General features: G+C 42.2%; 4 protein-coding genes across 9 annotated transcripts; 3 read left to right on the top strand and 1 right to left on the bottom strand.

The window, feature by feature from the left end:
• Positions 1-7,842: 7,842 nt before the first annotated feature.
• Positions 7,843-9,987, bottom strand: LOC108148206 (probable tubulin polyglutamylase ttll-15). 3 transcript variants are annotated; one of them, XR_001774547.2, is made up of 5 exons: positions 9,823-9,986; positions 8,592-9,757; positions 8,324-8,537; positions 8,016-8,266; positions 7,853-7,957 (listed from the first exon to the last, which is right to left on the bottom strand). XR_001774547.2 is itself a non-coding variant. In XM_017275114.2 (4 exons), exons 1-4 carry the CDS (start codon positions 9,874-9,876, stop codon positions 8,150-8,152), a joined length of 1,536 nt encoding a protein of 511 aa, XP_017130603.1. In that variant the 5' UTR covers positions 9,877-9,987; the 3' UTR covers positions 7,843-8,149. The 3 variants fall into 3 exon arrangements, 2 of the variants coding, with proteins under 2 accessions (XP_017130603.1, XP_017130602.1); XM_017275114.2 differs by having other exon boundaries at positions 7,843-8,266; positions 8,324-8,522; positions 9,823-9,987; XM_017275113.2 differs by having other exon boundaries at positions 7,844-8,266.
• Positions 9,988-10,688: 701 nt separating this feature from the next.
• Positions 10,689-14,113, top strand: LOC108148225. Of its 4 annotated transcripts, none has more exons than XM_041709322.1 (9): positions 10,689-10,956; positions 11,020-11,124; positions 11,176-11,316; positions 11,374-11,473; positions 12,251-12,384; positions 12,559-12,699; positions 12,763-12,969; positions 13,108-13,464; positions 13,566-14,113. In XM_041709322.1, exons 1-9 carry the CDS (start codon positions 10,756-10,758, stop codon positions 13,938-13,940), a joined length of 1,761 nt encoding a protein of 586 aa, XP_041565256.1. In that variant the 5' UTR covers positions 10,689-10,755; the 3' UTR covers positions 13,941-14,113. The 4 variants fall into 4 exon arrangements, with proteins under 4 accessions (XP_041565256.1, XP_017130629.1, XP_017130630.1 ...); XM_017275140.2 differs by having other exon boundaries at positions 11,371-11,473; positions 13,566-14,111; XM_041709323.1 differs by having other exon boundaries at positions 10,850-10,956; positions 11,195-11,316; positions 11,371-11,473; positions 13,566-14,112.
• Positions 14,114-14,494: 381 nt separating this feature from the next.
• Positions 14,495-16,983, top strand: LOC121467625. The gene is made up of 2 exons (XM_041709678.1): positions 14,495-14,690; positions 16,715-16,983. The coding sequence occupies exons 1-2, from the start codon at positions 14,648-14,650 to the stop codon at positions 16,981-16,983; spliced, it is 312 nt and encodes a 103-aa protein (XP_041565612.1). The 5' UTR covers positions 14,495-14,647.
• A 33-nt stretch (positions 16,984-17,016) lies between these two features.
• Positions 17,017-22,704, top strand: LOC108148273 (la-related protein Larp4B). Its single transcript, XM_017275229.2, has 4 exons — positions 17,017-17,123; positions 17,184-19,059; positions 19,238-20,190; positions 20,708-22,704. The coding sequence occupies exons 1-4, from the start codon at positions 17,062-17,064 to the stop codon at positions 20,784-20,786; spliced, it is 2,970 nt and encodes a 989-aa protein (XP_017130718.2). The 5' UTR covers positions 17,017-17,061; the 3' UTR covers positions 20,787-22,704.
• The last annotated feature ends 53 nt before the right edge of the window (positions 22,705-22,757 follow it).

Raw genomic sequence — 22,757 nt, 5'->3', positions numbered from 1 at the left:
CCGATTTTTCGCTCTTTTCTGACAGCCTTGTCGTGTTTTTAATCCGCCACATCAAGTTTATTGACCCAAAATCACTTCACATGTCTGGATTTCATTTTGTATATTGGGAAAATTAAGTTATTAGGAATTATACTCATTATTACTCGAAACACTTTTTATTACATTTTTAAGTTAGCAGTTTAGTTTGGAAAACTTTGTTGTATAATCAGTTAGCACTTGTCATATTACAGAATATGGAAAAAACGCGTCACCGCTCCGTAAAAAAATAATGAAAACCCGCGAGCTACCGTTGGGCTCAGAGTCTTGACCACGTCTAAAGGTCTTTGAGTTTGATTTGCATGCGAACAGCCCAAACGGCCCAAACGGCGGGGACGACGCCACTGGAAAGTCGTGGGTCGAACGAAATTACAACCTTCCCCCGAGAATGTCCGAGAAAATTAATGAATTAAGCCGCGATTTATTCAAAGTCCGGTCCTAAGTGTATACTCTTACAAGGTGTTTCTGTGAACCGGCGGTCAGTACCAGTGAAATGTGGCTCATTGGTGGCGAATGTCATTGGGACACCCTAGTTCAATTTGCATACATATTCCCGAAGTGACCTCTCTCTATTTTCAGCCGTTAGCTCTAACACCATGGTTACCGACCATGGTCAAAACACGCTACTGGACTTTCCATTAATTTATACAACAGGATGAATGGTGGCATGAATCCTGGCCATACACACACATTTCCCCAGCACATACACATAGTATGGGTGCTGGTGGAGAACCTCAGGTGGTTGGAGCTCTTCGACTTTGTTTGTGACCAGCCCGAGGACCGAGGACCGAGGACCGAGATTCGAAATCCGAAATCCGAAATCCGAGGTCTGAGTTCTAAGTTCTGTGGAGTTTTTCCACACCTACACCTCAGGGCATTTGCCGTAGGTTTGTGAAAGGCAAACTGAACGAAATGTTTGTGTTTCCGGTTTGACTTGTTGAGGTTTTATTTGCATGCGAGCCCAGCTCCCATCCGCCGATTGTGGCGAGAATATTGGAATACTTAATTATTCCCTATTGGCGTTCATACATTTTATTCTCGCATTCACGCAATTCACGCAATCCACGCAACTGACCCCCGATCGCAAATCAAATTCTGCCTTAATGGCCAATGCCAGTCCCTTTCGGCGAGATTTCCCTGGATTTACGTGCATCCGACCAAGTAGCTGGGCGGATTTTTGAAATCGCCCAATTGGGGTCAGCCACCCAGAGTGAGCTACACTTTTCCAATAAAAAATGATTTATGAATTACCTAAACTTTCTTCAAAAAAAAAAAGAGGCATAGATGGGGGGAAATATTTTATGGGGCCAAGACCTTTGCATATCCTTGGAGTTTATGGGACAATGAGTTGTTATAATATTCGAAATTTTATAATAGTGACTTTCAAGGCCACTTGGAAAATGTTTATTAATTTATATTACATTCAATTTTATTATAGCTTGCCATGTTAATAAGATTTTTATTAGCAGTTTATTAGTAAGTTAGAAACATGAAAGAATATAAAGAAATAATGCCTTTATTAAGTGCTTCTAGTACACAAACTGAAAGAGAAAAATTTCTTTTGGAAAAAAAAGTTGCAAGCCTGCATTAATTCTATAACAAATAACATAACCCGTATACTTTTTATTTTCATTTCTATACCGAAAAGTCTAATACTATAGTGGTACTATTTTAATACTCACCTTTTTGAGAAATTTGTAATATCCAATAGTTTAAAATTCTTGTAACATATTTATTTTCTATGACAATTTTTTCTTGTGTGTACTAAAAATGTCTTTTGGTTTAGAAACTAACAACCTTTCAAATTATTATATGTTGTTACAGGAGGGATGCATGGACTTTCAGCTTTCGAATGGTAAATATCTCTGAGCTTCTGCTATTATGGAGTTCTTGAACTATTTGGCATATTTGTTTAGAATAGTTTTAATATTCAAAACTTTATAGTAGTAACATAGCAATTGTTTATTAATTTATATTACATTCCATATTTTTATAGCTTAATAAGATTTTTATTAACAGTTTATTAGTGAGCAAGAAACGCGAAATTAATAATGCCTTAATTAATAAAGCACACAAACCTAAAGAGAACAATTTTATTTGGAATGGAAAAATTTTGCACTTTTATTGTGCTGTTGGTTTAGAAACTAAGAACCTTTCAAATTTCCATATGTTGTGAATAAAAAGAGTTCGTATACTTTCAGTTTTAGAATAATAAATATCTTTGAATTATTGTTTTAAGATTTGCTATTATGGAGTTCTTTAACCATTTGGCATGTCTGTTTAGAAAGTAAACGTTCAAGGGAAACACTTACCCTTTCAGTTTGGAATTTACCATTAGTCAAAATATGAGTTTAATTGTGTGTGCCTTATCTGCTCCCTCCCCCATCGTGCATCGAAATATTCTCTATAATAGAGGTGCCAATGTCGCACGCCACATATTTCCTGGGCGTTAATTTGAGTGGCTCATACAATGGTGCAGACCTCACCTGCTCAAAGTTTCGTGCTCACTCACGTTCCTACACACTATGTATGTATATATGTATCTACGGCAATTTACATACTTTAGTCATTTCGATTTATTCATGCATGGCCCCGTATGCAAACGAATCTACGGGGAGCCCATCTAAATTGTTGCACACTGCCTTCGGGTGGTGGCGGGGGGGTCAATCGAGGACTCACCTCGAGGCTCGAGGACCTCCGAGAGGACGTGTTGATGCGCGTGGATACCATGGACGTGGACACGGATGATGAGCAGAAGCGCGGGACAGGTGGCGGCGGGACACGAGGGGGACACCAGGGTGAGGATTTGGATGCCCGATGGCGGGCAATTGCACTCGCACTTGCAGCCCGGCGAAAAGTTAAAATTGAAGTTGGCAAAAGGCGTCCGCATGGCGGGATTTCCGATCGCTTGTTCAGCCTTTCGCACACTGGCCAATATACATTTTGCGGGCCCGATTCCGACTCCTCCGATTCCTCCGATTCCACCGATTCCTCCGGTGCTCAAGTGCCGACTGTCAAAGCAAATAAAAATAACAAAATGGCCTCACCTGGCACCTGTATCCTGGCAACATTCATTAAAACACCTCCGAGCGGAGCGCCGCTCAACTTCAGAGCCGCGCCGAATTTGGCGGCGAGTCGCTGGGCTGGGCCCTGCGATATATGGAATATGGGATATTAATCCATTTGCACTCGCCTGCATAAGACAAATCGGGCAGCGGAACCGATTTCTCGGCCAACTTGCGACGCTGCGAAACGAGCGCATTATTTAATAATACCGTTTGTTTATTGAATCGCAGTCAAAACTTTTGGCAGAGTCGGAAACCCAGCTCCCCTGGACTCCAACTCCTCCGACTGCTCCTCCTCCAGTTCGCCGCAAGTTGGTTGGTTGGGCTGCTCGGGTGGTTCATTTCAGGTGGGTCAGCACAAGAAGAAAAAAATTGATGATGAAGATTTTACTTAAATATGTTCTCTGTGCTAGCAGGCTTTCAGTTTGATATGTATAAAAAAAACTATGAACTATATTTTTTAAACATTTCAATTTCATATTAGAACTGAAAAAACTTTTTTATTAAGCTTAAAAAACACGAATTCATTAAGACTGAGATCGATGCTGCAAGGTCCAGCCTAGTATGATATCTTAAAGACTGTCCATGTATACCATAGTTTTCTCTATTTACTATCTCTTCTTACCCCACATAATTATTACTTTATGGAAAAAGAATTAAAAAGTATAATCAACAATTAAAAGTATAAAATTAACATATAATCTCGATTAATCAGTAAGTAATATTTATTTATACTGACTGTGAAAACTTAAGTTTAAACTAGGCTACTAGACGGTCGCTTATATGAATCAATTTACAATTTTTAAAATATTTAAAATATAAGGAATACTGTTTTATATCAAACTTTGCTTATTCAGTACGTAATTTATGGACGCTCGCTTATGTGAATCAATTTACAATGTTTAAAATATTTAAAATTTATATCAAACTTTTTTTCTCTGTGTACTTGGTGGGGGTGGTGCAGTCGTCGACGGTAACGCCAAAAGAATGAGCAAAGGCAAAGGCCCTGGCAAAGGCAACGCCGGCATGTCTGTCACACCCCGAAAAGTGAAATAGCTTCTGTCAATATTCTGTCAATAGGCACATGTTTTCCGCTGCCGAGTGGGTGGTCGCGGGGTGGCGTTTGCCAAACCAATCCGAAACTGGAGCCACGGGTGGCTTTTGCTGCGTTTTCCCTTTCGCCTGATATTTAATCGATCTCCTGGCAATGAACATAGATCAATATTGCGTCCGAAAGTGAGTTTTTTTTTGGGGGCTCGACCCATTTTTGGCACTAGTCCTGTGCAAAGTATAATGGGTGCATTTATGATTATGTGGGGTTTAAAGCGACCAATTCATCTAGGTAGCAATACAATAAAAATACTAGTTTTTTTTTCTAAACTTGATCTGTTTTTAGCAAAGGGTTCTACTATTGCTAGAATTTATAAAAATACTAAATATATATTACACCCCTTTAAAACTGTATTTAAATATTTCTTGTGATTACAAAAAAACTTAAAAACATTTAAACATAAATAGAAAATAAAATATATAATAAATAATATAATAAATACTTTGTGCAAGCTTTGAACTTTTTATTAAAATACCTCCTATGTGTGCATCTCCAATCTTCCAACAAATATGTAAAATTCAACTCCATGTCAAATCGCAAAAAAAGTTTCTGTTGCTGCCCTTGTTTAGTTGCAAAATAAAGACGTTGGCGCATTTATCTGCATAAACTTATAGCGTAAAGTATCTCATCTCGCAGGGAAGGCAAGAGGAAGAACCCAACCGTCTAGGGTCAAGTAAGTACACTCGAGAGTGCATGTACATACGTACGAGTACATCTGTGTGGAGGAAGACAAGGATCTGGAACTTTGGAACTCTGGAGCTCTGGAGCTCTGGAGTGGCAACCAAGCGGACCGAGTCCACAGACTGTGGGATATGGGAACCGGCAGCTCCAACACTTTTCTTTGGCCGCTGGCCATTTCATCCATGCACCATAATTTTCAATAGCTATTCAAATTCTTTGAAGTTCTCGAGGTCACCTAACGGATGCAAGAAGGCATTGAAATTGATCCAGGCCATGAGCATCGCAGTTGCCACTGCCAACTTGCCATCCGCCAAGTTTTGGCCACTAAACCGGATAGTCATAGTCATAGTCATAGTCAGAGTCACAGTCCCTTGCAGCTCTCTTTGTTTGTGCGGTGCGGCCAAGATGCATCATCACATCGGCCCAATCGCATCAGCCAGTTGTATCCTATGCCGCGCATTTATCTGGCAAGCAATTCCAATTTCGTCCGTTACTGCGACTATTCAGGTAATCACTAGTTTTCCAAGCAATCAGGGGGCTAAGTTGCATCAAGATGCTTACTTAAAACAAAATTGTTTTTATAAAAACAGCATTAAGCCGCATGACTTTAATTAGAATGCCGAACTACATGGCATTCCTCATCTTCATGAATTGCATATGCAATAAAAGCCGCTTGGATCTGTGATTTTACTAGGTGCACAGAATGTGCTGTATTGCACTATTACGGCGATATTATTAAAGTTTTTAGAGCAACAAGATCCTAAAAGACTTTTTATACTCAGTACTATGCATGCATGTGGTTCTCAAATTACCAAAACTTTAGATTTCGGCACTAAAAAACAACACCATGCAGTGTCTTAAATAAAAAAGATGTGCGCTGGTTAGGCCGGGCAGAAACTAAATCTATGTATGTACATATATGATTTTGCAATGGAATCAAGTACTTTATTGAGTTAAAAAATTCTGACTTCCCGAGGAAATACTTGCTTAACAGCAATCAGTTTTTTAATGGAAACTTAAGTACGCATATCAGATTACGAGCCAATGAGCGTATGCATGAGAAATAATGGGATCTCGTCCTCTCGTTTAACGGTGGTGTCATCAAGGTAACGACCTTAACGAAGAACAGATGTTGGTGCCGAGGAATTTGCATACTCGAAACCGACTAAACCGAAAACCTACCCAATATACTCTAAAGCATAAAGCCAACTCGGTGTTAAGCATAAGCTCGAAATGAGCCAAGAGAGAAGTAATGAACCAGTTCGCCCATGGTCGCACATTAGCATCCTGCAGAGTACTTCATTTACGCCAGTTGCCTAAGCTTCTTGGTTTGCGCTTTGGCTTCTTGGCTCCTCGGTTTCTTGGCTTCTCGGCTCCGAGATGCAAATGAAATATGCGCCGGCATTAAGAGCAAAATTACAAATTTCAGGAAAGGAGTGCGAGTGCGAGTGGAGTGGAGTGGAGTGGAGTGGAGTGGAGTGGAGTGGAGTGGAGTGGAGTGGAGTGGAGTGCGAGCGGCAGCTGCTTCTGGCTATGGCGATGGCGATGGCTATGGCTATATGGCGCTGCCTTCTACCTATTGCACGGTGGCCATTTCCTGGCATTTTAACTGGTTTTGTTTGACGGTGGTTACAATTAGCGGCTATTTAAATTGCCACGCATGAGCCGCTATTAATTACGGAACGATGGCACCGCAGCCGAAACAGAGAAAAAGTTGTTTACGCCCGGTATTCCGGGGGAATCGAGATGGGGTTCACGATGGGGGATAGGGGATTGGGGATAGGGGACTGGGGGATAGGGGGCAGAGTTTGACCGTTAAACGGAAGCTCAAATGCCTTTTAAGTACCGAAGTTCAGAGAAACCGAGATGTTGTGGAACCTGCACTGATTTGGGCTCGGGGGAACCACTTTTTATCGAGCAGCAATTTGCACCTATCAGTCGATCCCCGATCAGTGTCCCTTTAGTATGGAGCTGCGCATTTTATTTTCCCATGGCGCAATCACAACTAATGCACAACGTATGGAGCCTCTAAATGTCGAATGAAGTCAGCGATAAATTCAGCTGGTTGATTAGCTGTTGGGGCAATAAATCCATCGCTTCACACCGCCACAAGTAATTGCCGACAAAGCGTCTTCGTCGTCGTCTTCATCTCCATTTCGACAAAAAAGCTCAGCTTCGCTCAGCGACTTGGCGACTTGGCGACTCGGACTTATGTCCAGTCCGTCCATCCATCCATCTATTCTCTGGTCCCTGGTCCCTGGTCCCTGGTTCACGGTCTGGACTAAAGCACTCGCACAGCTCTCCACTCTGAGTAAGAATGTGTGCCGGCCAATATTTTATCAAACCTGACATTTCCTCGTGTAGCTCCGATTATGGCCCGGGTTGCGACGAGGTCGCGATTCTGCGCGACCAGAGCGGCATTGATTGCCACTGCCCATGTGTATTTATTCCGCTGCTTATGTTTATGTTGACATTGACATATCTCGCGTCTTATCGGTTTGCAATAAGTGTACGCCGGGCCATCGTACAGGCACAAATACAGGCACTGCAGCAGCGCAGCAATAAGCCGGCATCGCTTTAACGTTCCTTTCTGCTCGGCCAATGTCGCCACAGTCGTCGATATTGGTGGAGGTATGAAGGTATTATGGCCGAGAACGCTGGCAACAACTCCAGCTCGGATCGGACCCTCTTGTCTCGTGGAATTGGACAATGACCTGCCGCAACAACGGGTTTGACCATTAGCAATGTGATATTTGGCAACGAAATTAAAGATTTGGTACTTTTTAAGTGATTCTTATTTCTTGAAAATAAATAAATTAATGATCAACGAAATAGCTGTCATTTTATGACATATATTGATATATTTTTGATCATAATAAACTGGAAGACTTATTTTTTATTCTTTAACAGGTTAATTCATTACCATATATATATATATATTTATATAATATATAAAGTTAAGGATAGCCATTTTTGCTTATGTTATTTTAGAGCTAAGGAATCGAATTCATCTAGGGACGGTTTTCTTGGTTTGTACATTTTTTTAGCTGTCAATTTAAAGCACCTAAGAGCAAAACGAGCTCTAGATTAATATTCTATAAATAGTAAATAAAACTGATTACCTATGACTGCAAGGCACTCTTTACCATTGGGCATTAACATTTATCAGTGTCGAATTAAGTACAATCGGTGGCCATTTACCAATGCTGAGCATATGAGGTTACTAAGTCACAGCGGATGTTTACATTCAAATTATCTAATTGCACCAGGCAGCATCAAATTGGCATTTGTTATAGAACCAGCGGGTCATCCAAGCGTTTCTCTTCGTCATATTAGCAGTTTCCTCCACAATGTGGAAACTTTTTAGGTCGTGCTGAAGGTAAGGATTATTTTAGTTAGAATTCCCGAACATTTGAAGTATTCTACGTACAATTGGTTGAGGAATAATGCGCTTCATGTCAACGCGATGTAGGTGTTCCTCATGAGCTTGCTGTAGCATCTTGTACTCCGATCCACTGAGGCATTGCAAGCAAAGATGGCATTCCTCTCTGTTGCAGGACTTGTCGCAGTCGTAGACAGCGCATTTGTTCAGGTCAGTGGCCAAGTTTTTATCGGCCGTGATCATCTCACTGCTTTCGCCAAACCTTTAAATAAATACATTTTACGACTCATCGGGTGGTTAAATAACAATTACTTACATGGTGCCACTTGCTGCAGTAAGTGGTCGAATGCCCACTAAATTGAAAACGCTGTACAGAACTTGCTCGTACAAAAGCGAATTCGGCTTGAAATGGGCTGAAGAAAGATTAGGAGACATGTTGGCCTCCATGAGGAAAACCTTTAGATCCTCGTCAATAAACAGATCAAATCGCATCAGATCGAAAAAGTTGTGGGTCTTGTACGAGCGTAGAATATTGACGATGTCCCTCTCCTTTGCCGCAATCGTGGTGCGGATTATGTGCTCCACCTGAGGCCAAATCTTGGCCGGTTCCATGCCCTGGTCACGAACATATGCTTCAAAGACGGTGCGCATGCTGCCACCAAAGCGATTGTAGTACTTCCGCAGCGAAGGGACCTCCCAGGTGGGCAGATAGTCGTCCCCCACAATGTACTTGTCCACATTCTCGGCGTCGAAGGGATGGTATTTCACCGGACAGTATCGGAACAGCACGTCGCCCGAGTAGATGTACGCTCGCAGGGGATTCACAGAGGTGATGACCACATAAACTCCGATGTCGAACTTGTGGCCATCCACCAGGAAGGGTCTCTGGACGAACTCCTGGACAAAGGAATCATTGGACCCTAATGCAATATCCGCGGGAGCTCGGACCTTGATGTGCCGGTGTTCGTTGTGCTTCTGGACGAAGAGAGCCTGCGGATTATCACTGGCGTAGTCCAGGAACTCCTCCCTCTGCGATGGCAGGCGGAAGGCGCGTGGCAGGAATGGCAGCTGGGTGGTGCACAGGTCCACCTTGTTAGTGAGATAGCCGCAGCCCGGTAAGTGATTAACCACCTGATGCTGGCCAAGATTCTTGAGGCTGGAGAGGGAGAGAAAAGGATAGTCGTGGGCCCACAGCAGGTTCCAGCTCTCGTTGACGCCCACTCTTTGGTAGCCGAACATCTCCAGCACTTTCACCACATGCACCAGATGCTCCTCCGTGGGACTCCGCCCAAAGATCGCATAGGTGGGCGGTGGCTGCTGCTGGTCTTCTGTGGAAACCGAGGAACTCCAGGGAAAAACCTTGCTGGCATGGGGCAGGAGTTCCACCATCACCGCTGTGGTCACCGTGGCCGCCAGGAAAATCATAACCGGCAACAGGCCAATGCTATTTGATGGCTTCTCGGCCTCCTCTGATTTGGCCAACTGAAAAAAGAGAAAGTTTTGAGTTGCTCATCAGAGTTAAATCCACTATTTACAGCCACACTTACCTTACATTCTGGTTCCGTTTGATGAGAAGCGTTTTCCTCCACACTGGCATCCATTTGAAGTTTAATAAGTGCTATACAAGCGACTAATACAAGCGACTATTTTAAAACAACCTTTTAATAACGATTGGAGGTGGAGGAACATTGATGTTTTCAAAACATCGGTAATATCGACGGTTGTTAGGGAATCACCAAAGTTTTTCCATCTCTAACTTTTCGATAGCTGCGGGTTATGTCCCCGCTACCAGCAGACGGTGTCTCCACTACCTGTATGTAGGGTGTATCCACCACTTCTAGTATTGGCAATATAGTTCGACAGATGGCGCCACCTAAACTCCGAATGTTTCGTGGGGAGTAGTATTTAAGTAGCAGTATTTATTTATTGAAATACTCTTGCTAATATATTTAAAAGATACTCGGTACCAGTAATAAAACTTTAAGGTATGTTTTATGTGAATATCAGTGAAGTCCAAATGTATGTCAAAGCAAATTGAGGAACACTCTCCCAAGTTGCCCAATTAAAAAAAGGGGGTACATCATCATACGTTATTATGATTATACGTTTTGAAAAGTAAGCCAACAAAAGCCGATCTTTAATGAATAATAATTTTCTTAATCGCATGAGATTGACTTTTTGAAAAATCCATCACTAGCAAATCAATCATACTTTTATCTCTAAACATTTTTTAATGGCAAAATTGATTAAAAATATATAAATATAACTAAAATATAAAATCACCAATACAACAAAAAATTTTAATTAAAATAATAGGTACAACTCAACTTGTGTGAAATGGTCTTAAGCCTCTTTCAGTGTTTCGTTCTGACACGATAGAATTCGAAATTATTTTCAGATAATGTCATAGAAATTGAACTAAAATCATTTTTTTTCTTACATTTTTCTATTTTTCTTCATATTTGCTAACACTTGCGGACATGTATAGGCGTTTAAGGGATACTGCAGAGGTCAAAAGAATTCAGGCTCTTAAGGCGTTGTTTAAAAAAGTTATTCGCATGGTGAGCTTAAATAATCCGTGGAAAGACAGCGATGACGACCACAAGGTAACTTCGTACGTTAAGAGGAATATATCCACTCGGGTTCGGGCACGGCCCAGAACAGGATTCCTCACAGCAGCGGTAATTATATGTTTTCACAATATATATTAAATGTAATATAAGAGATTTGTTATTACACTGCAGGAAAAAATAATAATTCGCACACCGCACGTGAGACGCACCATTCCGGATAGAATGAAATTGTGTACGTTATTTGCCAAGTTAAGATGCTTAACTTGTTTTACTCCAGTAAGGTAGTTTCAACTTGAGTAGGATCACAAGTGACCAGAATCCCCTCAGAAACTACGCGCACGCTTAGTTCCTGTGCTCCGCTTGATGCCTGTTGATGCGGGCCGAACTATCATAAGGCAATCGGATGTGCCTATAACCGTGTTTTTTGTAATATCCGGGGAAGTGCATATGATTGAAGACAACGACATGGTAAAAATGCATTTATTTTTTGCAATAACTCTGCAGTTGACTTTAATTTTTAAGGAGAAAGATGAGTTGGTGAAAGGCATTCTCGGCCCTGGAGATATGATGGGAGATGTTGAGCTGATAGAGGGTATCAAACGTACATGCACCTTTAGAGCAGCAAGTAAGCATATAGCATGGGTCTAAAATGAATTGCCATATTTTAAATACCTTTTTATGGTTTTTTTATTTGGTTGACTTTAAAAATTCAAAGATGAGTACAGGCGATAATTGCAGTTATGTTTAAAAACAATTCTAAAGAAAGCTTAGCAGGGGTTAATGATTTTCTGATTAATTAATATTTTTATACAAACACTGGATATTGCGCAAAGAAAATTGCGAAAATTTAGCAAAGCAAATCTAGGTGCTACTCCGTTTTTTGGCAATTTTATCGCACTTAAAGATGATAAGAAAATTACTTAGGTAAACTGCAACATTTGCGACTCATGTCGAAATAAATGGGAAATACATAGCCCAAGCACGCGATAGGTACGATTGTGTTTATTGGGAAGTTGTTGATTTTTGTTGCTTCATTTGCGATTGCCTGTACCCACCAATTTAATCAGCAATAAACAACGTTAAGTCCTAATTCGATTCAATCAAAATGAATAACAAAATACCCTCCGCCCGAGTCCGTCACGTGCCAGCTCCCCGAGAACCGGAATCGCCCGGTATTCAGTCGAATATAGGTTGGCCCAAAACAACACCCGCCTTCCATTGGCGCAGTCGTGTGGCTTGATTTTTGGGCTGTTGTGCCTGTTACTCCGCGTGCTGGCAATCTTTTAAAAACAGATGCACGCCACCAGCACCAGTAGTTGCCACTGCTCCATGGAGTCCGGGCCGCAGCCGATGTGCCCAATTCGAGAAATCGCTAGTAGCTATTGAACGCTTCACTTTACAGCTTACTGCGAGCTGCTGGTGCTTTTCGACTATGACTTTGTGAGGATTCTCGGGCCCCACATGACAAAGATTTGGGACGAGAAGAAACGGGCCCTCAAGGCGCTGGACTACTTTGATTTTCTCGACGATGACCAGGCAAGTACACTTAATTCCTTCCCACACAATACTCAATCTCAGAAAAGCCATCCCTGCCTTACCCTGTTTCCATTCAACAATCAACAAATGGCAACATGCAACGTTTAACAAACTACTTGCCATTTTTATCGAAATGTTATCTACTTGAACTACATTTTTGCAAATATTACCTAGATCGTGGAAGCCTGCCGATTCGGGAGGCTAAAGCAATTCCATCCGTTGGATACCATATACTGTGACGACATAGGTTCCATGACAAATGTTCACTTTGTGCTCAGTGGAGAATGTCTGATACTTCAATGCCTAAATATGAGTGTTAGCAGATCGGAATTGAACATAAGTGGGTACTATTAAAACTAACCATATTTCTTACTTTAGGTAAGCGTGAAAAAGGGAAAAAAGGTTTTTCAACTAATGCCAACGGCTGCGGGCGATGTGTCGAAAATGTTTAGACAAGGCGTTAGATCCACTATGGTCAGTCCAAGTAAATCGGAGAATCTCTCGAAAATAGATATAGTTGGTATTGTGGAGAGTTCGAGTACCAGTTCCAAGGAAAATGAACACAATTCTACACTCAATCGCACGGTGAGTCGTCCACATTAAATAGACATTTTGTAATCAGGCAAAAATATTAGTGTTTTATACAAAGTATACCATTCAACAAGACATTTAAATTTAGTTCCTGGTATTGTAATGTATATTATTAACTAAACAATCACACAGATGCGTAAAATGCAATTAAGAGATATTGAAAAAGCATGTGGTTTGGTCAAATCATTACCGACGCCTAAACCACGTATTACATTGCGGCGTTCAAATCAAAAGTCAAACATTACAGTATTCTCTGAAACCGAAAATGATTTTATTTACGAAGACATTTACGAGAATTTTTGGGAGATATGCGAAGATGAAGATGACATAGAAATAAGCTCATCTGATACAGAAGATTTGAGCTTTGAGCTCAGAGCGCCTTTTCATACTTCTCCTGTTGTCTACAATAAGGATGAAAGTGATCAGAATGACAGTGATTTTTGCTCATCGTCTTGTTCTAGATCTACGTCGAGCAGTAATTGTGCAACTGTAAGTCCACGGAAGAATTCATCACTCAAAATTATACCCTTAGTCTTAGAACAATATAATTTATTTGGCAGTTTTTAACTTTCTTCAGTTTCTCATTGTAGACACCCGTTGTCGAAAGTCATTTCATCGATGTCGGTACTCTAACTTTTGGAGGAATTTTCGGCTTGGGCGAGACAATGGAGCACCGAGTGATAATGGCCAGAACCACGGTTCAGTGTCTGACCCTTCCCAGGTTTTTTCTACTAGAAAAGAAGCAAAATCCTGGCAACATCTGGGAGCGCAGGCTTCTGTACATGGATTGTATGATACCTTCAAGGGAAGCCCTGTTTGCCCACTATTTAAAAGTTTGTGATTGGAAGAAATTCAAAAACGACTTTATACGCGAAAGTCTGAAGCCATCCGATAATGACGTAACACATGTAGGCGATATTCCAATAATTTGCAAAATTGTGGAAACTTCAGATGATGTTGAATAATTGTTTAAAATAAAATCGAGGGGTTCCGTTTTTACATATTTTAGTTAAGCAAAAAGTAGATACAAATCTTTTGGCTGAACTGAAAAATATAAAAACGTCCCCTGGAAGAACAAAGCCATTGTGTTCTTGTTACTACATTATAAACAAAGCCACCGTAATTATAATTTATCTACCAACCTTTCAAACATTAGTAATTTTTTGTCTTGCCTTAAACATTATGTGGATTTAACAAGAAGTAAGCCTAGTAACTATATTCACAATAAAATAAATAAAAAATAAATACACATGTGTGCTTATATCCTAAAAGACAATGATCTCATTTGCAAATATAAAATATGTCATACGATATTTCAAAGGTTTCAGTTTCCTGAGTCCAGAGGAGTGTTAAGTCAGTTAACCAAATGTCTTTTCATCACCTTAAAAGGCCGTTACAATTTCAAATCAGTCGTTCCACCTCCCACGCAATCTTTTCTGAAGCCCTGGAACTGGTTCCTTGCAGACAGGCACGATAACGGTGTCCATGAAGCCAACCCTGGCGCGTAACGTCTGTGCGAAAACTCCCGTTCGGTTCGTTGTCGTCGGTGGTTGTTGGTATTGCTCGAACGTTCGCAAAAAAACTGTTGAAAATACTTGAATAAAAGTTGTTTCACAAAATCAGCAAGTTTCAATTAATTGTGGCGTGTTGAGTGCTAACTAACGTGTGCAATATGTATTTTTTGGCATTGCTTGCGTTCATTGGAAATGCCAAAGGTAACGGATATCAGTGGGGAAAATGGTGTGAAAAATTTTATACACATACACACACAAATACAGGGACATGCAAATTCAGCCCCATTTCCTGGCTTTAAGTGAAAATCTTCAATTTTTCCAAGGATAAACTCTTTGAAAGCGAAACATACAAGGTTTTTCAGGCAAAATCAATTTCGATTGCTCAGCTCCTTCAGCGATAATTGGAAATATGGTCCATGGCCACACAGTTCACAATTTATGGGACACGGGGCACAAGCACACAGGCTTTGGCAGGCTCACCAATACCAGGCCACATGCTCGCTCTTTTTCAGAGAGAGAGAGAGAGAGCGAGAAAGAAATGGGGGCGAAATGGAAATGGCAAAACGAAGGAAGTGGCCTGCAAAATTTCGCTTTGCTCTGCACAGAAAGAAAAATTTATAAGATAAAATTACCAATTTGTTGGTTTCAGTTGTCTTTTCGGACCAGCTATGCGCATTCCATTCAATATGTAAAATATATTTTAAATGTTTTTAATATTGTATTTAGCTTTCAGCGTGAAATATACAAAGTGGTATAACTTTAAAAATGGGTTTAAGAACAGGATCTTAATTACTATAAAGATGTTTTACGTTTTAAAATAATTTATATGCCTTCTTAGGTAAAAATGATTATCATTTCAATAGGAAATACGAATGTAAATATCTATTTGACCTGCGCATTTCGATTTGATTTTGTGATTTTTTTTTCCGTGTGTGGCCACACACACATGCAAGTTTGTCAGTGTATGTAGGCTGGTGGGAGGTTGTTGTGGGTGTGTGGGTATGGTGTTTATTTTTTGCATGTATACTCACCTCCTCTGTATGGGTGTGAACTGGGTGTGCGTTTGACTCGCGTGTATGTATTTTTCGCACACACACACTTGAACGCAAGTTTCACTTGGAAACTCTCGAATAAAAGGCAAACTTTTTTTATATGTGATATTTTTCCACTTTTTTTGTTGCGGGGGTGTAACGCACGCCAGTTTGCCATTTTCGTTCGTGCGTTTCCTGCCCAGAAATTCGCTTTCCTGCTGCACACGCATGTACCTATGTATACAATCTATGTTCGTGTGTGTATGCGGGGGTGTGTGCATGTACATATATTTGTTTTTAATTTGAATTTCCTTTTGCTGTTTAGCATTTAAATGATGTCGAAAATGTTATGCGTTTGCATTTAATTTCATTCAAGTGATAAATATTGTGGTCCTTCGTCACTTCTCCTCGTATCCTTTTTGCCCACGCTTTGCAAGGAGAATTTTCAGCACCTGCTGCACTTTGGCAATGCTTACATGTATGTGTGATTGGTGGCGCAATGTTAAATCAGCAAAGGCGAAAGTTGGTCAAGTGTGTCAAAATAAAGAATTTAGCTAGCATCGAATGGAACGGATGACATGTAAATACATACATATGTATTTATGTACCAACGTACAAGGATGTACCTATTTATTTGGTTATTCACAAGATAGTTATTTAGAACTAGAAAAGTATTTTTTTATTTTAAAAAGGTATTTTTACTGTTTAAAAAGTTAACTTTCTTATAATTTTGTAATTCCTGGTATTGTCGTTTCTTTTATTATTAAATTTTCAAATAAAATATGAAACTGTAAAAAGAAAAGCGCCAAAAAGTGTGCTTTACAATTCAGCAATCGTTAATTCGCCGAGCTGTATTAATAACTTTTTTTTTAAAACATTATAGTCTCAAAGACAGTAGCCAAGTGCTCAAAACTTTAAGCAGTAAAAAAACTTCTGGATTTGTAGGTATTTGTTTAAAACATCTAAAAATGACAAGGCTGTGTCAAATTAAAAACTAACAATTTCGTTAAAGTCTCCAAATTGTTAGATCTTTGTTAATACATTGGGTGTTGTGAAAAGCTACTATTTAACATGAAATTGATCATAACAAATGCTTTTGCTAAAATCTGTCCCTTTTCCAATTAAAGTCCGCGAACTTAACCACTTGATTCCTCTGACTCACATAAGTACTAACCAAATACTCTCCTCACTTAGATGGAAACGCTGTGAGCTCGAGCCTCGGAGGCTCCTGCCGCGACTATAATGGAAAAATGTACGAGACGGGCATGCACTACATGCCAGGACCTGACTCCTGCCGCCTGTGCATCTGCGACAGTGGACTGCCCAAGGCCTGCAAGATGGTGCTCTGCGAGGCGTTCAGCAAGTGCAAGTCCTTCCAGACGGTGGGCAGCGGCAACAATTGCTGCGAGGTGATCTGCCTGGACGACCAGTTCAGCGACGGGAGCACCGACTTCGGCATTTGACTGGTGGCCAGTGGCATCACGGCCACGCTGTCGCTGTCGCTGCTCTTCTTCCTGGTGAATCGCCTGCGGCAGCGCAAGATGAGGGCGCGTGAGAACCGCCAGAATGCGGAGGATCAGCGCAGCATAGTGGGCAGCATAGGGTGAGTGTCCTTCAAATACCGTTGCCTTTTAGATTCTCTAATGCACCCTTTTCGATGTAGCTACATTGCCGGAAACATGGGCTACATGGAGGGCAATCTGAGTGCCATTGATTACTCTTATGGGGGCGCTGCCACCCACTATCCTTTGTGGAAACCGCACTTTCCGCGTGGAGAGGCTCCACCTCCGTATGAGGAGGCTGTGGCCATCTCCCAGGCGGAGGCATTAAGTGCCCAATGCACCGTCAGCCTGCCAGCCAGTTCCCAACGAGCGGTGGCCAGTGTCAGCCAGCAACAGCAGCAGGCCGTGGCCCAGGCCCAGGCTCAGGCCCAAGCTCAAGCCCAAGCTCAGGCTCAACAGCAGCAGCAGATGCAGGCCCAGGTGCAGGCTCACCAACACCTGCAACAGCACACGCTGCAACTGCACACCCAACCACAGCAGCATCACCAGCCTTACAGCCAACAGCTGGTAGCCCATCCGCACCCACACTCCGCGGCTTCGGTGCTGCCCCAATCCAACCAGTACACCCAGAGCACCACTAACCTGATCAACATCAACATAAACAGTGGCGGGGTGACCACCATAGCCACTGGGGAGAATCATCAGCCGCCTTACAGCCTCCAGAGCGACCACCAACTCAGTTTGGAGCAACAGCAGCAGCAGCAGCATCTAGTCCAGCCTCCGGTTAGCAGTGGCTCCATTTGCCTTCAGACCATGCCCAAGCCACCGGTCTCCGCCGAGTGTAGCTACAAGAACTGCCATCTGAACATCAGTGCCAGTGTAACCACTGCTGCAGCCAGCTCCAGTTCGGCAGCCTATACGGCAGGAAGAAGAACCACGCCGCGGGGATCCCAGGAGTTGCTTCATCAGTTACCACAGCAGCAGCAGCAGCAACAGCAATATCTTACGGTGGCCGATGTGGAGATCAATGCCAGCGCCAGTGCGGCTAGCTACCATTCACTTCCGGCCAGTAGTGGAGAGCTCCTAGCCACACCCACCCACTCGCAGGTGTTGCAACACCACCAGCAACAGCAGCAGCAGCATCATCTCCTGGCGGCCATCTCCTCGCCGGCCATGGAGCTGATGCAGCCTCTGGAGATAGCCACAATCTCGGCGGCGCCTGCCTGCAGCACAGCGGATTCGGTGACCCAAACCACCCAGATGCCTATGCATGGAACCCTGAAGAACAGCCAGCAGCAGCAACAGATCAACAAGACACCCTCCAGTTCGAGACGCTATCATCGCACTATACCACGCTATTTTGCAGTGGCCGATCCTCTCCAGGTGAAGCCGAAGACCAGCAATAGTGCCACCTCGACGAGCGAGAAACAGCAGGCCAGCAAGAAACCCATGTGCCAGTGCCCTATCCAGCACGTGCCCATGTCCTACATGGGTAGCACGGCCAACGCGAATGCCTTCTTGAGCGGAGCCGGCAAGTTGTTCGCGGGAAACTCGAGCAGCAGCAGCACCTCCACGCCCACCTGCTCCTTGTCTCCAGGAGCAGCGGCCACTGGTGGAGCTCGTCATGCGGCCACCTTATCGTATGGACAGCGAGCCAAGTCCTCGACGAATTTACAACAGCAAGCACAGGATTTGATCACGGCAGCGGCTTCGGGTGGTGGAACTTTAAGACGTAGTGGGTGTGGACACGAGCCCAAGATAGCCACCATTTCCAAGCAGGTGGGCGATGAGACGCATCATACGCATTCGGGATCTGGAGGCGGGGTCAATGTGTCGGCCATCATTCCACCGCCGCCGCTGCAGCATCCCGAAGAGGTTTCGGCCCCACCAATTGTCCTGGGACGCGTCCAGAAACGATCCTCCAGCAGTTCCGCAGACAGAGGGAGGAGCTCTAGCGGAGGTGGCAGTGGTGGACGCAGTGTGTCTAGTGGTGGCGGCGGCGGCGACTCCCTCTCCAGCGCCTACTTGAATCGAAAGGTGAGTTCGAAATGTAAGTAATCCCTTTGTGAGAGCTTGACATGGCGGGGAATGAGATCGAAGGCGAAATTGGAAAGGGACTTGATTGGTTTTCGGTTGAACACATGAAATATCTCTGGTTTCATTCCTCGATTTCTGTTTACCTTGGCCCCTGGGCTAATCCTCCTATCCTTTTCAGGTTGATGCCTACTTGAGTTTGACGCAGAAACAGCAGCAACATTTCTTTAACCAGCAACAGCAGCAGCAGCCAGATCCGAGCAACCCGACTTTACCACCGAAACTCTACAAAAGCCTAACGAATTTAAAGAGCGCCACCGTGGTCAGCACATCCTCCTCCTCCTGCTCGTCAGGCAGCGGGAACAACAGCGCCGTGGCCACCATTTACACTCTAAGCAAGCCGTCGTCCAGTGGCCAGCGCAAGGAACAGACGCCCTCGCTGACCCTGCCGCCGGCGAGTCCTGCCTCTGGACCCGGCGAGAAATTAACCAGCGGCAAGATCAACTCCAGCACCTTCTATCCGCTGGCCAATCACGTAACCTACACCCTGCCCAAACACATCAGCGGGAAGGTGTCGCTGAACAGCACCATCAACAGTGTAGTCAGCAAGGTGCCATCGGTGATCAGCATTCCTCCGGTGGAGAGCAACAATCCGGGGCAGACAGGAGTTCCGGCCAAAAGCACAACACTGCCAAAGATCCTGCGCGTGAAGCGGGACACTGGACCGGGATCGGCAGGAGGAGGAGGAACTGCCACGAGCCTGGCCGTTGCCCACTGCCAGATGCCCAGCTATCCGCTGACGCCGAAGTCAACCGCCGGAGGATCCAGTGGTCGATCGCCCAGCAAGCAGCTTCCAGTGTGCACAACGTCGAAGAACTGCTTGAATCCGAAGGAGCACTTCCTGCCCAACGACACCAGCTTGGACGATGACTATCTGAGCGAGTGCGAGAACTGCAAGATAGCCCAGAGTGCCAAGTACTACTTGGATGCGGAGATGAGCAACGGCGGCTCCTCGACCTCCCCGCAGGAGACAATGACGCTGCAGCGCAAGTCGTTGGAGGAGACCAAGGAGGAGCCGCTCGACAGTTACTACCGCAGCTCACAGACTCTACCCAGCAATTCCAAAAAGCATGGGTATGTAAAATTTTTGAAGACTGGTTACACATGCTTACAAATTTAAATCGAAAAAATCCTCCAGAGATCGAACATTGATTTTCCGGTTCAGTTTTACTCCCTAAATCATAAAATAACACTATTACCTATTTTTTAATGTGTAATTTATGTTTTTCATTTGAAGCCTATTTTGCTTGCAGAGGGTATTATAATTTTAGTCAGAAATTTGCAATGCAGTGAGGGCGACATTTCCGATTCTATAAAGTATATATATTCTTAATCAGCATCATGAGGTGATTTGATCTGTCCTATCCGTTTCTACAAACTAGTCTCTCAGTTTTAAAGCTATTTTCATGAAACTTTCCCAAAAGTTTCCCAGTTTTTTTTTAATCTTTAAACTTTTATCGGACTCACATTTGTAATAGACTTTGTATCACAATTTAATTAAATACATCACATTTTGTTAAGAACTTAAATATAATCAATGCTAAATAAAATCCTTTTGATCTTTTATGTTCTGGTCTTCTTAACCTTATAGCAAGAACAACAACCGGGAGAAGTGGCAGTTCTCGACGATACCCGCTGCCAGCTCATCGGATGAGGATGTCAACGAATGAGATTTAAGCCATTTTCTTTAAGATGCCAAATCCCCGGCCAGAAGAGCATCCTAAAGAAAACGCAGGCTCCAAAAAACCACAACCAATGACCCCGACCCGGAAGGCAAATCAGCTTGAAAAGAGCGAAACTTAGGTTCTTAACCAAACAATTGCTACTGCAATACGAGATATATCCTGTATATAGACATATTAAGCGTACTTTAATCTGCATACAGTTATGTAACAAAATATGTGTAGACGGTTACCAAATGATTGTTAGTTATAACCATGACGATACTCAACCCAACAGCGGCATGTAAATCTGCGTGTTTGTTATGCACCTGTATATCTCTGTATGTATGTAATTGAATCTGTACTATACGATATAAAACGATAGGCTAAGCGAGTTAGGCCGGGCAAAAATCAATTATAATCAATGCATTATGAGGATATTAGCGGAACTGTTGAATACTTAGCATAAATGAAATTGATCATTAAGATGTCAAACCCTACTGCCATCTGCCATTTTGCCAACGTTAACTGTCAATAACTGTGTATGTATGTAATATCGAAAAAAATGAATGTAATAATTGTAAGTGTTTACATTTAAGAAAAGGAAGCTGACCAAAATTCAAGGTATTTTCCTGCTGCTCATTCCCGAAATGCACAAACATTGCACATACGAACTCTAGGATAAACCAATTGACATATGCATACATATATATAAATATATGTAGAGGAAACCTTAGGATACGAATTTGAATTCAAAGCTCATTGCCATTTCATTCCCGCTTATTAAAATGTCGGCATGAGGATAAACGATCTAACTTCGAAATTGTTCCCTTATTTTCCCTTCCAACTCAAATAAATGTACCATATAAAATGAAACTATGTCAGTATATTAGAAATAAGAAATCGTTTCCAAATCGTTTTTGTGTGGGGTTTAATAGACATTAGATGGTTTCTTGATCGATAACGAAGGACTTGCTAGAGAATAACTTACGTTTGTTTCTTGAATCGGGCGGGTCCTAGACAGTCTAATGCCAACGATATAAGCTCGATATAATTATAATTATATGGAATACAGGTAGATGAGCGGCGTCCCAAAAAAAAATAAAACGGGAAAGGATGGTTTGATTTGATCAATTTTCAAAACTAGTCGTAATCATACCAAACCAGCACTTAGTCGAAGCTTCACTTAGACTAGAGCCAAAGATACTCAAATAGACACAAAAATTTATCTGATTTATCTTAGTTCGATCCTAGTTTAGGTAACTTCCCCACACTTCTAAAGGCAAAATGATGGCAAAAACTTGTTCGTAAACGGTTCTTGTTCCGCTTTTGGTTGTAATCGATCTCAGACCTGAAAACTGTATTGTGTTCAACAAATGCTCAAAATAGCTATATACCGAAAGGAATGAATTATACAATTTGTTGTTTAAGTTCGGATATTGTATGTTCAACGAAGACTTAACCTCGACTCTGTTATCAAATGCTCAAAGCGTGTACTGACCACAACGCAATCGTGTCCCCCAAAATCGGGGGAGTAATTTAGCAAACTGAAATTACAAGTATTACAGAAATTACTCAATAGTATTAAAGAATGAAATCAAACGTTTTTCAATATACTTATTAGAGTGTCATTTATCAACATTTAATTTCAACAGCAAAACAAAAACAACATATGTACATCACGGCTAAGTACGAATTTTTATTCAATAAGCTATATTTACTACTAAACAAAGTCTCAAGAAACCGAAAATAACAAAAAAAATTCTTGATAACAGTAGTTTAAAATTACAAAATATAAAAAATACATTAAAATTAAACTAGTGTGCGATAGTTAAAACAAATTTACCAAATCGAAAAAAACCAAACCGTTTCAAAAATTATTCAACACAATTGATGTCGATGCGGCATACTGATTGACTGTAATCGGTAACGACGGGCATCGTGTTTCAAAAACGATATTGAGATTTGTATGAATAATTG

This window comes from Drosophila elegans, unplaced genomic scaffold, assembly GCF_018152505.1.
Source record: "Drosophila elegans isolate 14027-0461.03 unplaced genomic scaffold, ASM1815250v1 contig_476, whole genome shotgun sequence".
NCBI classification, from domain to species: domain Eukaryota; kingdom Metazoa; phylum Arthropoda; class Insecta; order Diptera; family Drosophilidae; genus Drosophila; species Drosophila elegans.
This window is presented reverse-complemented; position numbering and strand designations above follow the sequence as displayed.

What these genes read in the sequence shown, in the direction of transcription:
- LOC108148206 (XM_017275113.2), bottom strand. Translation starts at nt 9,876, where the DNA reads ATGGATGCCAGTGTGGAGGAAAACGCTTCTCATCAAACGGAACCAGAA. An exon ending in AAACGGAACCAGAATGTAAG is followed by an intron (nt 9,758 to 9,822) that starts GTAAGTGTGGCT and finishes CTCTTTTTTCAG; the next exon opens with TTGGCCAAATCAGAGGAGGC. An exon ending in ACTGCAGCAAGTGGCACCAT is followed by an intron (nt 8,538 to 8,591) that starts GTAAGTAATTGT and finishes ATTTATTTAAAG; the next exon opens with GTTTGGCGAAAGCAGTGAGA.
- LOC108148225 (XM_017275140.2), top strand. Translation starts at nt 10,756, where the DNA reads ATGTATAGGCGTTTAAGGGATACTGCAGAGGTCAAAAGAATTCAGGCT. An exon ending in CAGGATTCCTCACAGCAGCG is followed by an intron (nt 10,957 to 11,019) that starts GTAATTATATGT and finishes ATTACACTGCAG; the next exon opens with GAAAAAATAATAATTCGCAC. An exon ending in ATTTTCTCGACGATGACCAG is followed by an intron (nt 12,385 to 12,558) that starts GCAAGTACACTT and finishes AATATTACCTAG; the next exon opens with ATCGTGGAAGCCTGCCGATT.
- LOC121467625 (XM_041709678.1), top strand. Translation starts at nt 14,648, where the DNA reads ATGTATTTTTTGGCATTGCTTGCGTTCATTGGAAATGCCAAAG. An exon ending in GTTCATTGGAAATGCCAAAG is followed by an intron (nt 14,691 to 16,714) that starts GTAACGGATATC and finishes CTCCTCACTTAG; the next exon opens with ATGGAAACGCTGTGAGCTCG.
- LOC108148273 (XM_017275229.2), top strand. Translation starts at nt 17,062, where the DNA reads ATGAGGGCGCGTGAGAACCGCCAGAATGCGGAGGATCAGCGCAGCATA. An exon ending in GCGCCTACTTGAATCGAAAG is followed by an intron (nt 19,060 to 19,237) that starts GTGAGTTCGAAA and finishes TATCCTTTTCAG; the next exon opens with GTTGATGCCTACTTGAGTTT. An exon ending in AGCAATTCCAAAAAGCATGG is followed by an intron (nt 20,191 to 20,707) that starts GTATGTAAAATT and finishes TTAACCTTATAG; the next exon opens with CAAGAACAACAACCGGGAGA.